Source organism: Orcinus orca, chromosome 16, assembly GCF_937001465.1.
Source record: "Orcinus orca chromosome 16, mOrcOrc1.1, whole genome shotgun sequence".
NCBI classification, from domain to species: domain Eukaryota; kingdom Metazoa; phylum Chordata; class Mammalia; order Artiodactyla; family Delphinidae; genus Orcinus; species Orcinus orca.
The window spans coordinates 45000117-45015993 of NC_064574.1; the positions used below are offsets into that span (position 1 = coordinate 45000117).

The 15877-nt window shown below is 53.2% G+C and overlaps 1 protein-coding gene across 1 annotated transcript; it reads left to right on the top strand.

Moving 5' to 3' along the window:
- The first annotated feature begins 12681 nt into the window (after positions 1-12681).
- Positions 12682-15618, top strand: FOXA2 (forkhead box A2). The gene is made up of 2 exons (XM_004270426.4): positions 12682-12768; positions 13786-15618. Exons 1-2 carry the CDS (start codon positions 12682-12684, stop codon positions 15085-15087), a joined length of 1389 nt encoding a protein of 462 aa, XP_004270474.1. The 3' UTR covers positions 15088-15618.
- The last annotated feature ends 259 nt before the right edge of the window (positions 15619-15877 follow it).

Sequence of the window (15877 nt, forward strand, 5' to 3'; positions counted from 1 at the left end):
CAGGTTCTCCTCTGGCTTTGGAGACCGCTGCAGGTGAAGCCCCAGTTGCCCACAGTAGGAACTGGCTTCACCACAGGCCCCTTCTCGGCTGCCTTCCCGTCCTGGTCTCATGACCCCAATCCTTTTCCAGTATTTCCTGAGCCAAGGGCCGGCTTGCACTTGAATCACTGGCTCTACTTCTGGGGGGAATGGAGACTAAGACGGAGATATTTTGACCCCCAGTTCTGTAGTTTCATGTCACCTGACACTTTCCTGTCTGTGTCAGTTAGGAGTTTTCTAGAGACACCATCAGAGGCCAGAGGTAGCACTAGGCCATCTCCATCGCCGGGCAGTCTCCCCACCCGGATGGGTGCTGCCAGCTCCTAAGTGGCTGTTCATCCGGGCTCCCTGAGGCAGCTTCTAGGTCGAGTTTACCCTGTGCCACGTTCACGGGGAATTGGTGGGCTCAGTGCCTGGCAGAGGCTCAATGCCTGGCTCAATGCCTGGCAGGTGGGAGGAGGTGGATATGGGCTGGGGGGCAAGTTAAGCTTCCACGTGGCCCCAGAGCAGACTTGCTGGACCCCATGGGGAGCCCGGGAGCTAGTGCGGCCCTCAGGACTGTCTGGAGTGGGGCTGAGATCTCATCCATCAGGATGGAATGTTGGCCAACCCAGCGAGTGTCGTGAGCTCTGAAGCCCAGGAAACCCGAGGGGCTGAAGTGGCCTGTGGTTGTCACTCCCAGCAGCCAACCAGCCCTCCCTGGACCAGGGCCAGCTGAGTGGTGGTCCTGGGCCCAGCCTCACTTCCCTCCACACTGTCAGGAGAACTGCCACTCCAAGCCCTTGGTGACACCCATCCTCTGTCCCCCTGCAGCTCACGGCCTCCCCCAGGCTGTGGCTTCCCCAGCCTGGCGGCTGTATCAGGTCCACGCCATTGCACTGGCATTTCCCTCCACTAGGGGAGCCCTGGGTCCCTTTCAGCCTGGAGAGTTTGCCGTCTTCCTTCGGGTAGGACCTAATATCGCCCTCTGGGCAGGAGGCAGGGACCTTCCCATCCCAGGAAAAGCGGATTGCTGCTCTCTGGGGTGCACTAACACACTGCATTGTGTTGATTTCTGGTCCACTCCCGACCCTGGGAACTCCTTGAAGATATCCGTGATGCCCTGGGAGCCCTGAACCCATGGGGCACGTGGGGGATTCATAAATGTTTATCAGATGCATATTGGCTGAGCTGCTCCAGGAACAGGGACAAATATGCCTTTAAATGAGAGCTAAGACCAAGTTTGATTTGCACATCCTGTCACAAGTGTGGCAGGAATCGAGAAGAATGAAGGTCACCTTGGGAGCTTCAGGAACATAGAATTCCTGATCTCTGAGGTCACTTGCAGGCAGGATCAGTCCCATCACTGTGACCATTGGCTGCACCCCAGCGGGAAGAGGCTCAGAGCAAGAAGGTGCTTGACTAACCTCTTGATGACAACTGCTAGTGCTGGAATTTGTTGGTGCTCTTGGAAATATTTTAGCATAACTTAAATATAAAAATAACACGTGGATGCATTCTCTTTGCAAAAAAAATTGAAACATGATAGATAATGACAAAGTCCCCTTTAACATGCCATCACCCCAGCACACCCCCTTTCCTCCCCAGAGATGACCTCTGTAGGGTATGGTGTGGATCTCTCCAGAACCCCCCCCCCAGGCACTAAAGAAACATGTGCACGCTCACGCGCAGACATGAACAACAAGATGCCCTGCAGTACTCATTATAATAGCAAAGTTTGCAAACTCACCATGTCCCACGGAAAAGGGGGGAATTTCCCATCACTAAGAGCAAGGTTTCCATTTTCTTATGGAACAGGTGGCTACATTGGTCCACTTAAGAGAATTAAACTTTCCAAGTTACCTGAAATAAGTCCAAGTGGAGGGAGGGTTTTGTTTTGTTTTTTAATCTAATGGGTGAAACTTAGCAACCATTCCACCCCAGAGCAGGTACCCCAGGTTGGTCTGAAGCACCCAGCGGGAGAAGGATGGCAGGGAGGTTCTGGCAGCTGAGGGACCTTCTGGAAAGATGAAGGAGGCTTCTGCCAGCTTTGGGTCACCAGGAGAACATCACTGGGTGTAAAATGACTTTGTGGGTGGGAAAGAAGGGGAGTAAGGAGAATGTTAAGAGAAAAGAAAGGGAATCAGAAAGAGGAGTGGTGAGCCAGGAAGGGTGAAGAGGGGAGCTGCAAAAACATTTGGATGCTGGGGTTTTCTGGACCAAATCACTTCAGGAAGAGGACGGGGTGGGGAAGGGGAAGAGGGATGGTTTTAGCATGTGGTAGAAGGTTTAGAAAGAATTGGAAATGGGGAGGGGTTGGGAGTTACTGTCAGCACAAAAATAAAATGCTGAGTTTAACCTTCAAAGGGAGGGAAAGCCATAGAATTGAAGCTAAGGTCCAGCTCTTTCCTAAAAAGGGTAGCAAGTGGGTAGAACAGTTTTGCTAATTCTGGAACGGTCCTTGACCCAGAGCTCAGCACAGCTCTGACCTCATGCAGAGAGAGAGAATGATCTTTTCAAATATGTGGGGTCATTTTGAGCAGGTTTAGCTGTCTTTTAAGAGGGTTGGTTTGGTTAGAGTTGAGAGGACAAACCGTGAAACGTAGCATCACGCAGTTCTCTAGGCAGTGCTGGGATTTCCTCCGGTGTGATGCTGAGGGTGCAGGGAGGGAAAGTAACACTGACCAGACATTCTCCATACACCAGGCGCCCAGCTAAGCCACCTTCAAGTGCCTCAACACATTTCATCCTCACCCAGTCCATGGCGTTTGCTGTTGTCTCCATTTCAGATGGGAAATCTGAAGCTTTTTTGCTAAGGAGTCCTCAGTCCCCGTGTACCCAGTCTTTCAGGCTTTTTGGAGAGAACCCACAGTAGGGAATACATTTTCCATCCTGCTGCAGATACACACACGTTTATAACAAAAACAGAGGTTTTTCAGAACTACACGTGACTTTTCTATGTGAGGTGCACAGAGGGATTCTGTTCTATTCCTTTCCTTTATTTAATGATAATTTCAATGAAATAGATTGCTGTCACAACACATTGAAGAGTCATCAATTGGAGTTTGAAAAGCACTCACCCAGCATTTGTCATAACCTGATTTTATGCCTCCAAAACCAGTCTTCAAGGGTAAACTATGGGTTTTTCAATCAGAGTTGCATAGCATCTGTCTTTTGTTCTTCCTTCCATCCAAGTGTCCATCCATCCATCCAGTAAACATTTGTCAGTACGTAGAAGTTGAACCAACTTTCGGATTCCCCATTAGGGGAAATTGTGCTATCTCATCAACTCTCAGCTCCCAAAATAGAAAAACTCAAATCATCAAACCATGGAAAGAATCAATAAGTGGCAGATACGCACACCAGAAATGCCCAGAGGGGCCACTGTAGATGGTTCCAGAGCTAACATCCTTGGATATAATCCCCACCCCTCTAAGAAAGAAAATATTCCTTCAGATATTCCGTCACAACGACAAAACATGCAAAAAAGATAAGTTAACCAGGTAGTAGCATTCCAAGATGTCAGTACTGGAGGTCTCTGCAGCATAAAAAATTGGGTCAGGTTGCAGGGGAACCTGGAGCGGAAGAAAACTGAAATCACGCCCCGTTCCTACAGCACTCTCTCTTCCTGCATCTGAATCTGTTGAGTCCTGCTAACCGTGACCACAGGCTGTTTAAAATGACACCGTTTGCCTTATTTAATTTTCTTCCGCAGTCATAAATATTAATTAAGCTAAACCACAGAGAGCTCCATTTCAATCCTTTCCCTTCCTGCGGACCATAAGCAATTAAGATCCATGGCTTTAAGTACTAACTGGTTCTTTAAGTCTGCCCTGGGACATCCACTTTTTTATTTTTTAAATTAGGACAGATTTATTAAATCTTAGTGGTTTATTTTTCCTGCCTAACTCTCCCAAGCTGTGGGTGTTCTCAGTTTGATTCTCTTCTTGCAAATACAATCTTTGCTTCTCTAGCGGACTGGCTCATCTTCTCCAAACCAAGATGCAGAAAAGTGTATGTTCAATTCATGAGGAGCAGAAATATTTGTGTGCAGCCTGTCAGCTACCCAGTGGCAAAGACCACACTTTTCAATGTTTGGTAATTTAATATTATTTAATGACAAAAACAGAAGAAATAACTGTGAAAAATGAGGAAAATATAACATGGAAAGTGCAAGTCTTATCCCAAGCCTTCCAAGTCCCTATTTCTGGAGGTGTAATTGTTAATTCCTTGTGTGCAACCTGCAAAACTTTTCTGCACGTAGAGTCAGGATTACCTTTACAAAAATTAGACCAAATTACCCATATCCAGCGACTGTTTAGCCCTTCATCATAAAGTAGATATACTTTCTATATGATTTCAGAAAGATTTATATCAGCTTTATAACAGCTCCATAATATTCCACAATTAAGTTGGGTTATTGTTTCCTTAACCTTATTCTTTAAGAGTTACGATCTTGGGCATATCGTAGAGAAACCACACACATACACTTGGTACCAGTAACTGAAAACTCTGCCTGTGAGCATTTTCTTTTTTCCCATGCTTCTCATGACTTCTCCATCAGAGAACATTATAATGTGGAAACAGGTCAAGGTTTGGGTCAGAGGGCCTGGATTGAGATGGAAGGGCTGGGTGGTCTGAGGCGAGCCCTCAACATCTCACTCCCATTCCCCAGGGACAAAGGGAACTCCCACCTGAGAGAGGTTTTGGAGAACCATGAAGTCTGATGCGAATATTACCCCTCCCACCACGAAGGTCCTGGTCACTTGGGGGGCAGTAAACCCGAGGAATTAACATTAAAAAAATTATGTACCTGTGTTTCTAAATTCAACATAAAAAGGAGAAAAGAATAAAAGAAACAGGGAAGGAGAAAAAAGCCTTCTTTCAATTTCTATGTAACTAGAAAGACTGGGGAGCAGGGCTCAGGTCTGAGACATAGAACTCCCACTAGGACCAGGTGGTCGTTAGCATCTACTTAGCACTTTATTCTGAAGATTTACAGGAATGAATTTACCAGGTTTCCTCTTAAAGGTAAAAACTAAACTCTCAGGATTTTGCAAGGTATACATCTATTTATGTAGACTCCTCTGGAGAATATTAAACAGTACTGATCATTTGTTGTATGATGTAAAACAATACATCCAAAATCAGCATCGCGTATTTCCATGCCTTAGTCCGACAGAGGCAAACTATGGGGTGATGTAGCCCTTGGGCATGAAAGAAACTACAAAATAAGTTTGTATTTTATATCCACTTCCCTCCAGGGATCTCAAAGCAGCTGAATACAATGTCTTCCCCAGCTTTTTCACCCCCCCAGTCCTCATTGCTTTAAAATCAAACATAGATTAAGGACTTGGGCTAAAATTCTTACTGTGTTTACATTGCTTTTTTTCCATGTGCTTTTATAAATATGGTAGAAATAAGAAGAATTTGCCCTGTTTAGCAGTTCTTACCTGGAAAGAAGGAGCCCTTTTCAGAACGAATGACATTTAAATTCCCACAAGGGAAAGATGATCTGAGCGCTAATTATGGGTGCATATTGCAAATAGAATAAGCATTAAGGAAACATCTTGAGTTTTTAAATTCTTCTCATCTTTGAGACTCAAATTTTAGTTTCCAAACGTTTCCTATTATACATGTTGGAAAATATTTGGGTGGCAAAGCAAGAGAAGCAGTGTGTTTCCTAGCGTGGGAGTGGGGGTAATTTTGGTGTGTCTGCGGGTTCAGCTTGCATTTCTCCTGGTCTTGTTCTTTTTCTTGGGCATCAGCAGGCAGTGCCAGTTCAGCATCGGGTCAGCGTCTTGGGGAAGAAAATTCCAAGTCCCAGTCACCTTCCCAGGAGGCCCAGGTCTTTTCCAGGAGGAGGACATGTGCAAACCCCATTTGAAACTCAATAAACAGGAATCTCCTTGTCACTTTCTCTTCTTTTGGATCTATTTTGTTTCTTAAAAATGCACATTGGGATCAGTGAAGAGGTAGGGGATGTTTAGGAAAGGTCAGCAGGTCCAGCGCACCAGATTCATCGGGAGGCAGGATCAGCCCGGGTCCTCCGGGCTCTCTCTCCCTTAAGGAGGAGAGTTAAGGGGCCTTGGAGGGCGTTTGTGATGCAGTGTGATTGCAGCTGAAACTTTGCTTAGGCCGTTTTTTTCTTGCTTGGAAAATGACAGCTTCCAAGTCACCAACTGATCATTGCTGTAGGTTCCCTGTCCTGCCGGGTCAACCAGGGAGGTCCCAGGAGAGGCACTGTGGGAGGTGCGGGAAGCTGACAATGCCAGGTGGGGCCTGGGATGGGGGCGCTGCTGAGAGCACGTTCTCCACGCCCCAAGCTGCGGACACGTTCTGAACCCTGGGAAGATGCATTCTGGCTGTGGGGAGGGTCGGTGTGGCCGGGAGCAAGTGGGAGGGGAGAACCCACAGGAGGTGAAGGTGGACTTGCTTTACATTTCATCGAGGCCTGTCTCACCACTGAGCTCAGGACAGACTGCAAGATGAGTTAGGGAAGCGGGGCTATTTCACCTGTGTTCAGCGGACCAGCAGCCTCACCATCACCTGGAAGCCTGTTAGAATGCCAACTCTCAAGCCCCTCCCCCACCCAGAATCTGCATTTTAACAAGATCCCCAGGGGTGGGTTTTATGCACATAAAAATTTGCTGGGCGGGTCCCGGGCCCCCGTTAATTACCCCAGGCCCCTGTCAAACGAAGCTCCCACTTTTCAGGAAGCTCCACAATCCTTCCACTGCAAAGACTTTTGGAAGCAAAGCAGGCAAGGAGTGAATACAGACACGTGTCTTACACACACTTGCCACGGTTCTCACACACACGGGGCACACTCTCAAGCCAGCAGGAGCACCTCGCTGCCGACTTCTGTCTCCTTCCCAGAGCCGGAAGCCCCCCTAGTACCTGTAGGATAAAAAACTGATACTCTAGAGAGTTTACAAATGGTAGTGGGACTGGAGTCGCCTGCCATTCTGCTGGCATCCTGCCCACTGCTTCAGAGAACCCAACCCTTGGCTCTCCCATCAATTCTGGGTCAACACAGGCAGCGCACTTCGCCTTGGGTTTGCGTCCATCCCTGCCAGCAGCTTGGTTAATTCCGAATGGTGAGATGTAGACTGCCCTTTGGAATGGGGTTTTTGGCCCTTGGAAATTCCTAGGTCATCGTTGAAAGGAGACTTGAAGACATAGGCAAAATAAGTTCTGCTGGAACACGTAGCAGAAGAAGGCAGGAAGCGGAGCGAGTAGAAGGAAACACTGCAAAGAAACCTCTGCAAGCACATGGCTTTGCCTACCATGGTCAGGGCGGTTTCTCCGCCATCTGGAATATAGTAAGTGCTCATTAAAACAGTTGCTAAATGGACCAAAAATCTATAAACTACTCTTCACTGTCACTGCTCAATATGAGAGCAAGTTATGTCTAATTCTTTTCTGCTTACGCAGAGCCCCTGTATCACTTTGAGATGGAAGCAAGAAGAAAACATCCGCTTCACAAGCCTAAGACTCAAACTCCAGGCCTTGCTAACCTCCTCTGATCTCCACATCTGTCTATGCTTCATCCTTTCATACTTATTCAAAGTATATTTGTTCATCCAAGTAACTGATCAGTAACTTGTAGATCTAATGGGGCCGCTTCTTAATTATCTCCCTGGGTTCCTAAGAATGAATGTCCGAGTCCAATTCTTTAGGTCTGTGACAGACTGTCCATGACTCCTGTCCTCAGTGAGGTTTACCGCTGGCCCTTTTGGCACGAATAACAGCTCCTCTCCATGAATAACGTCCACATGTATGAAATAGCTCGCAGAGCCACCAGTGCAGATACATCTAATTTAGGCATCCCTCAAAGAGTTTATTCTCACTTACGTTGACATGTTATTATTCCCACTCAAAGTCGTCATTTCTTTATTTTTCTCTCTTCCACTTAATTTAATTACCTGCTCTAAGAGTCCCACTTACCAGAAGCGTGCTATAAACTCAAGAATGGTGGACAGGATGCCAAGTATATGCCAGAAATATTTGTCAGATCCTGGACCCGAATGGGCAGATCATCGACCTTCTCCACAGACCCACACAGATGGGAGTGGAGTCGACAACTGCTCAGCCTGACCACCGAGGAAGCCCACAAAAATGCACAATCCATTACCACAACCAACCTTCCAAACAGCTATCAAATTCTACGTGCACAGAAAAAGACGGCTGAGTGCCAAATTCTTCCAACAGGACCTGAGGACAGAGCCTCACCTGCTCCCGACACAGGGCTATCCTAGCCACCACCTGGGGTTGACGTGCTTATCACTTCTCTTCCTCCCTTAACTCAAGGGAGGGCACAGTCGTCTTTCTTACGCGGGTCAGAGAACATAGTACTGGTTTGTTTTCAGAACTCAAACCCTTGCTCCCTTGAAGTGATGGCTTCCCTGATCGCCTTGCATGTGTGAGAACTGAATGAACATGGTATGAGTTATTTTGCTAAAGTTTCCGTGACATCAGATCTAATATTCTTAGTCTACATTTCACCCTAAAATAATGTAATCATAAAATAATAATCATATAAAATGACACAAATATACTGCAGGAAAAAAATGTAGACTAAAGAGATCATTCTACCACCAAACACAACCAGGGTTACTAACATTGTATTTATCTCATTTTTTATTTATTAGGACTTATTTCCCATCTTTTCCTGTGAATCTTGCCCAGGAGTGGTAGATTGTATGCATGTGTATAAACTTACTGTGTATAACCCTACAATGCCATATCTTGCTTTCCTCTCAATTTTAACGTCACATTCAACATCACTTTCTTGTGGGTTTTTTAATTTTTTTCACATAAATCTCCTTTGAAAGATATTGTTCACTAATTATCTTTTCAATTGCCCTCCCCATAAACAACTAGGGTTTTGGCCATCAAAGAACCATGGAAGCCAGTAAAACAAGTATCTGATTGCTCAGTGCCAAGTAGCTTGATTTTTTTTTAAACATAATTTCAGAAATAACAACCCATGGAAAGTGAAATGTTGATTGCAACCTTGGATACAACTGTACGCCTCTTCTTTAGTAAGACTTGGGATACACCCTGAAAATTCCACCTTGTGAATAATGGAGGTGTGGGTGTCTGATTTCTGCCAACCCAAAGGTTATCTGAAGGTAAAATGTGTATTTTCAGAAGACTTTGCTAAATCCCCTTTCTCTGTCTCCTCTGTTTTAACCTCACCTGCAGACCTGCCTAGTAATGCCCTAAAGCAAGGCTTGTCCTGGGTATTTATTCTGGAAAGGGCTTCGGGAACTGGAGGGAACTGGAGTATTGATCAGCCCAAAGCGCACCCGCCCTTTGGTATTTTGTGGGTCATCGGTTAGGGAAGTTGAGTACTGTTTATTGATGCCCCCTTCCTCACAGGCTAGTTTCACATGACGGAGAGCCCCCCGGGGTAGGAGTTTTGCTGGAGATCGCAGGGAGACCGAAGGAGGCCCAGATTTGAGCCCAGTCAGTCCGCTGGGCCAGCGACCGGAATAAAACCAACGCGCTAAATACAGGCACAGTCATCGGTCATAAGGCGGCTTTAAACGCAAACCCGGCAGCACCGAACGACAAGGCCGGGAAAGAGAGGGGGCACGGGCAAAGGAAATCTCTGTAGGTCTCAGCCCTAGGTGGGGCTTCAAATAAGGGGGGATCAGGGGAAACATCTGTTTTCAGCCCGAGCTACCCGCGAACTTTTTCCTGGAGAGAAGCTCGCGGAGCAATTTACAGCATTCCAGCCTGAGGCTCTCGTGCCAGACGCTCTGAATCAACCTTTAGAAACCAGAGCTGCCGGGAAGGGAAGGAGCGCCGTGTGCAGGGGCGGGAGCGCCTCGGCGGGCCTCAGCGCAGGGAAGGGCGGCGGGCCGGGGGCGTGGGCTCGCGCTCCCCGCAGCATCCGCCGGCCGCGCTCCCCCAAGGAGGCCAACCTGGGTTTGCGCCGAACGTCGGGGACCCCGAAGAAGCGCCAGCCCCCGGGAGGCGTTTTCGGAGAGACTCGGAGAGGCCGGCGGACGGCGCGGGAGTCCAGATAGCGGGGTTAGGGGCTCGGGGGTCCGTGAGGGCTCGGTCTGTCCCGGGGCCGCGGCCGACAGGGGGCACCCTGTCACTGCGGAAGCCGGTGACCAGGGGCCGGGCCACCGAGGGGCACGCCCTCCTACCCCGGGCCGCTCTTTCTCCTGCTCGTGGCGAGATTTCTAGAACCACATTTTCCACCAGGAGCAAAAAGAGGGGAGTGGACACTCACGTAGACGCACAGACTAGGTTAACCCGGACACTCGAGATTTAAATCCCACGCACACCAGAAAGCTGTCTGTCGTTGTTTCTCGGGTTTGTCTGTCTGACCTACTGAATGTGAGAGGCGCCCCGCGGGGGCAAGGAAGGGTGTGTCTGTGTGTATGTCTGTGCGTGCGCGCGCGCGTGCGTGAGCGTGTGTGTGTTTCTGCCCTCGGCCTACGCAGAAAGCTTTGGAAAATAGGCCAGGGCGGACCCTCTCTCCCCAGCCCTCGGGAGAGCGATCAAGTAGTTTCCACCCACGCTCGGGGACCCGGCGAGAGATGCCCGGGCATCTGGTCCCTCGGCTCCCCTGTGCGCACCGACACTACGTGTGCATACGCCCAGCGCACTTCCCGGCTGCACCGCGCCGGCCTGCCCCTCCTGGGAGCACTCTGCGCTGCGCACGGCTTTCAGGGAGAAGCAGACCTTGGCTGTGGGGGACCCTGCCCCGGCCCTCGCTCAGCGGGCTCATTAACGCTCTCACTAAGAATTGGTCAAACCAGCCGCGCCTGCATCTTTAGTTCAAAGCGTTGCAGGCCCGAGAGCCCTGGAGTAGAGAGAAGGGGTGGGAGTACCCCTGCACCTACTGCTCCGCCCCCTGCCCTCTGGCCTGACCCTCACCCAGCCTTCCGTTTCCCTTGCTCTGCTCTGTGCCTGCCACCTCGCTTCTGTCTTCTGCCACCATTACCCATAACTCTGGACAGGTGGGCCAGATACCCACTATTTCCTATTTTTCTCTTTTTGGGGTTGAGGGCGCAGGGCCGCATCCTCACAGCCCAGCCGGGGTTTAGAACCAAGAAAGGGTGGCCACCTCCAAACACCTGTAGTATTCTGCCTCCCCGCCCCCTCCCCAATCTGGCGCACTGAGGTCTTGGTACCTGGCCTAGGACAGGTGATCATTTGAACTCAGAAGCTGAATCGAAAATAAAAAGGACGAATATGGTTGCTAGGGTTTCTAATTCTTATAAAACAGGAAAGCAGAGAGGACAGAGACACCCCCGCCCACAGCCAGGCGGACTCCATATGCCCCATTATTGATCCCTTAATTCCCCTCTCTCCTCCCGCCTCGTCCCCCACCTCCTGCCCTGTTTGTTTTAGTTACGAAATGTTGTGGGCACCTCAGTTGTGACTGAAAAGTAACCTTGAAACACGCCGTCCTGACTGTCAGAGACAAATAGTCTCCCAACCGTCGCAGCAGCTGGCGGGGCCGCGCGCGCCCTGCGCCCGGCACCCGGACCGTGGGACGGGGCTCCTCCCCTCCAGCCGCCCCGTCCGGCGCTGGAGGCCTGGCTCCCGCCGGGGAGGCGGGACCCAGCGCCCCGCACGCCTCCCGAAGCCGCTCCGGGTCTTAACTGTAACGGGAGGGGCCTCCCAGCAGCCGCAACAGGCGAGTTAAAGGTGTGTACACAGTTTTTCTAAATACGACAGCGCTTTGCAGATTGGCTCTGTCACCGGTTGGTTGTTTTGACAGGGAATGAGCCCTGAGAACTAAGAAATCCGGGATAAATAAATGCGGCTTTGATAAGGCTCTGCAGGGGCGAGAGCGGGCGCGGAAGCCGGACGCGCCCTCGGACAGGCGCGCCAGGGGCCCGGCTCTATGGGACGGGGACGGGGCCAGAGCCCTGGGCCGCTCCACTGGGTGGCCTCCTCCCGGGTCCCTCCTCCCGTGGGGACTCCCCGCAGACGAAAGGGGGCTGGACCCGGGGGCCCACGCGCCCACCCGCCCCGCTCGCCAGTCCGGGCTCCGCGTGCCCAGCGCAGGGCAGCTGCGCGGGCGCCGAGGGCAGGTGCTGGGCGCCGGCCGGGGCTCCCTCTCACCCAGGTGTGAGCTGATTATTCAAATGGGCTGCCCCGGGTCTGGGGATTGGAGGCCCGCGGCCGCGCGCCGCGCTATATCACCAGCAGCCCACGTCACTGCGGCACTTGTCCGCTGCGCGGTCCACACCTCCTCCTCCTCCCTTCCCCCCCTCCTCCACCACCTCCACCTCCTCCTCCTCCTCTTCTCCACCCCCCCCACCCGCCCCCGCGCCGCGCGCTTCCCGCCGCCTCCCGGCAGCTCGGCACTGCCAGCCTCGGCCTCCACCCGGCAGCCCGCGAGCGCGGCGGCGGCGGCGGCGGCGGCGGGCGGCGGGCGCTCCGGCAGCGGCGATCGGCTCCGGGCCTCCTCCCACCCTCGGCCCCCTCCTCCCGCGACTCACCCCTCCCGCCCACTTCCAGCCACTGCCTCTGGCCGGCCGAGGGAGAGAGGGAGTGGAGCCGAGAGAGAGGGAGCGCGAGAGGGAGGGAGGGGACGGTGCCTTGGCTGACTTTTTTTAGAAAGGAGGGTGGGGGTGGGGGGGTGATTGCCGGTCGTTTGCTGGGGCTGTTAAATTTTAAACTGCCATGCACTCGGCTTCCAGTATGCTGGGAGCGGTGAAGATGGAAGGGCACGAGCCGTCCGACTGGAGCAGCTACTATGCCGAGCCCGAGGTAGGCACTCGCCTTTGCCGGGGGAAGCGGGGTGGCGGCGTCCGCTCTCGGCCCCAACCTCTGGACCGCTTCCCCGGCCGGCCCCCGGCCCCCACCCCAGCCGCTCCGGGCAGCCGCCTTTTCCACCCTCCTTCGACTCAGATGGGTCTCTTTTTTATACGACACACTGTTAGCCTTGAGATAATATTAACTTTGTGATCAAATATTGACTTGCGGCGCCTCCAAATCCTCTTCGTGGCCGAGCCACGCACTATCCTAACAGAGTTGTGTTTGGCAGCGCGCGGCTGGGGAGGGGTGGGAGGTCGGCCGGCGAGGGGGTGGGGAGCTGGAGTGGAGAAGGTGGGTAGGAGTTGGGGGCTGAAGTAGAGAAAAACGGTCCAGGACTAGGCGACAAAGAGAAAGAAAGTTTGTGGCTGCAGAGCCCAGCCGCGTGTAGTTCTGTCCGCGGTCCCCTCCCTGTCCCTCCACTCAATGCCTCCGGCTGGCCCCAGACTGCGCGCAGGTACCGCGTTTCGGTTCCCCTGGGGCCCAGAATGGGGTCCCGGGAGGAAGGCTGAATGGCGAGGACCCTGGGATCGTCTCCGCGGGAGGCCGCCGGGCGCCCTGCGCCTTGTCCCACAGGTCGCTGGCCAGGGTCGGAGGTGGCGTCCGGGGCCGCGGCGCCTGCTCGGTATGCTGGCGTGAGAGTCGGGGAGACTCTGCGGGGGGGAGATGCATTTGGGATGCCTGGCTTGGGGCGCTCCCGGGGACCTCTGTTTTAGAGTCTGAGCGAGGCGCAGGAGGGCGAGGAGGCGGCCACGGGCGCAGAGCGGCGGCCCCCGCGCCACCTCCCCGAGGGCGATCGCGGCGCGCTCCGGGTGAAACGGACGCGGGGCCGGGGCCGGGCGAGGGCAGGACTCCCCGGAGGCCTCCCTGGAGGCGGGGGCCTGGGCTGGCCCGGTGGGCGGGGGGGTCAGGCCGGGCGCGCTTCAGCCGCGGTGCTAACGCTGTGCGCCTCCCTCCGGGCTCTGTCCTCAGGGCTACTCCTCGGTGAGCAACATGAACGCCGGCCTGGGGATGAACGGCATGAACACGTACATGAGCATGTCGGCGGCCGCCATGGGCAGCGGCTCGGGCAACATGAGCGCCGGCTCCATGAACATGTCGTCGTACGTGGGCGCGGGCATGAGCCCGTCCCTGGCCGGCATGTCCCCCGGAGCGGGCGCCATGGCCGGCATGGGCGGCTCGGCCGGGTCGGCCGGCGTGGCTGGCATGGGGCCGCACCTGAGCCCGAGCCTGAGCCCGCTCGGGGGGCAGGCGGCCGGGGCCATGGGCGGCCTGGCACCCTACGCGAACATGAACTCCATGAGCCCCATGTACGGGCAGGCAGGCCTGAGCCGCGCGCGCGACCCCAAGACGTACCGGCGCAGCTACACGCACGCCAAGCCGCCCTACTCGTACATTTCGCTCATCACCATGGCCATTCAGCAGAGCCCCAACAAGATGCTGACGCTGAGCGAGATCTACCAGTGGATCATGGACCTCTTCCCCTTCTACCGGCAGAACCAGCAGCGCTGGCAGAACTCCATCCGCCACTCGCTGTCCTTCAACGACTGCTTCCTCAAGGTGCCCCGCTCGCCCGACAAGCCCGGCAAGGGCTCCTTCTGGACTCTGCACCCCGACTCGGGCAACATGTTCGAGAATGGCTGCTACCTGCGCCGCCAGAAGCGCTTCAAGTGCGAGAAGCAGCTGGCCCTGAAGGAGGCCGCGGGCGCCGCGGGCGGCGGTAAGAAGGCGGCCGCCGGGGCCCAGGCCTCGCAGGGTCAGCTCGGGGAGGCCGCCGGGCCGGTCTCCGAGACTCCGGCGGGCACCGAATCGCCCCACTCGAGCGCCTCCCCGTGCCAGGAGCACAAGCGAGGGGGCCTCGGGGAGCTGAAGGGGACGCCGGCCGCGGCGTTGAGCCCCGCGGAGCCGGCGCCCTCGCCGGGGCAGCAGCAGGCCGCGGCCCACCTGCTGGGCCCGCCGCATCACCCGGGCCTGCCGCCAGAGACCCACCTGAAGCCGGAGCACCACTACGCCTTCAACCACCCCTTCTCCATCAACAACCTCATGTCCTCGGAGCAGCAGCACCACCACAGCCATCACCACCACCAGCCCCACAAAATGGACCTCAAGGCCTACGAACAGGTGATGCACTACCCCGGCTACGGGTCCCCCATGCCGGGAAGCCTGGCCATGGGCCCGGTCACGAACAAAGCGGGCCTGGACGCCTCGACCCTGGCCCCAGACACCTCCTACTACCAGGGAGTGTACTCCAGGCCCATTATGAACTCCTCTTAAGAAGACGGCGTGACCTGGCTAGCCTGGACCCAGACGGGAGAGACAGGAAATGGGGTAGAGACCCTGAGAAAGGGGTGCTGGAAAGTTGCGAGGGAGAAGGACCCATCACACCCCTGCCCCCCCGGAACAGCGGTCTCCCCCACCCTCTGCAGCCCTTCCCTCCCTCACATGGGCCACACTGATGTCTATCATGATATATAAGGAGGGAAAGGGAAAAAAAGATAGTCAAAAAAAGAGAAAAAGGAAAGCCTCAGTTTCCACTACTGTGTAGACGCCTGCTTCTTTAAGCACCTGCGAATCCTGACTTTCTGTTGTTGTGGTTTATCTCCGTTGCTGTCATTGCAGGGAAGTCTTACTTTATTTAAAAAAACAAAAAAACAACAAAAAACAAAAACAAACAAAAAAGAAAAAACACAAACTTTTGTGAGTGACTCAGTGTAAAACTGTAGTTTTAACAGAAAACAGAGTTGTACTACTGTTTAAAGAAGAGAAAAAATGATGTAAGGGTCCGTTGTAAATGATCAAGAAAAAGAAAAAAAAAAAGCATTCCCATTCTTGATACGGTGAAATTCAGGTCTCGAGTCTGATTAATTTATGGTTTCCGTGTGCTTTATTTATGGCTTATAAATGTGTGTTCTGACTACAAGGACCAGAGTTCCACGAATCTATATTAAAGTGTTATTGCCAGTTTTTTGCTCTGAATCTTCAAGATTTTTTTTTTCCTTTGCCTGATTTAAAAAACAAACAGACCTGGGAATTAGTTTAAAATTGAGGGAGGGAGATCCTGGCT

Excerpts from the sequence above, each read along its gene's own strand:
- FOXA2 (XM_004270426.4), top strand. The coding sequence starts at position 12,682 with ATGCACTCGGCTTCCAGTATGCTGGGAGCGGTGAAGATGGAAGGGCAC. Across the intron at positions 12,769-13,785 it reads GCTACTATGCCGAGCCCGAG|GGCTACTCCTCGGTGAGCAA; the intron begins GTAGGCACTCGC and ends CTCTGTCCTCAG.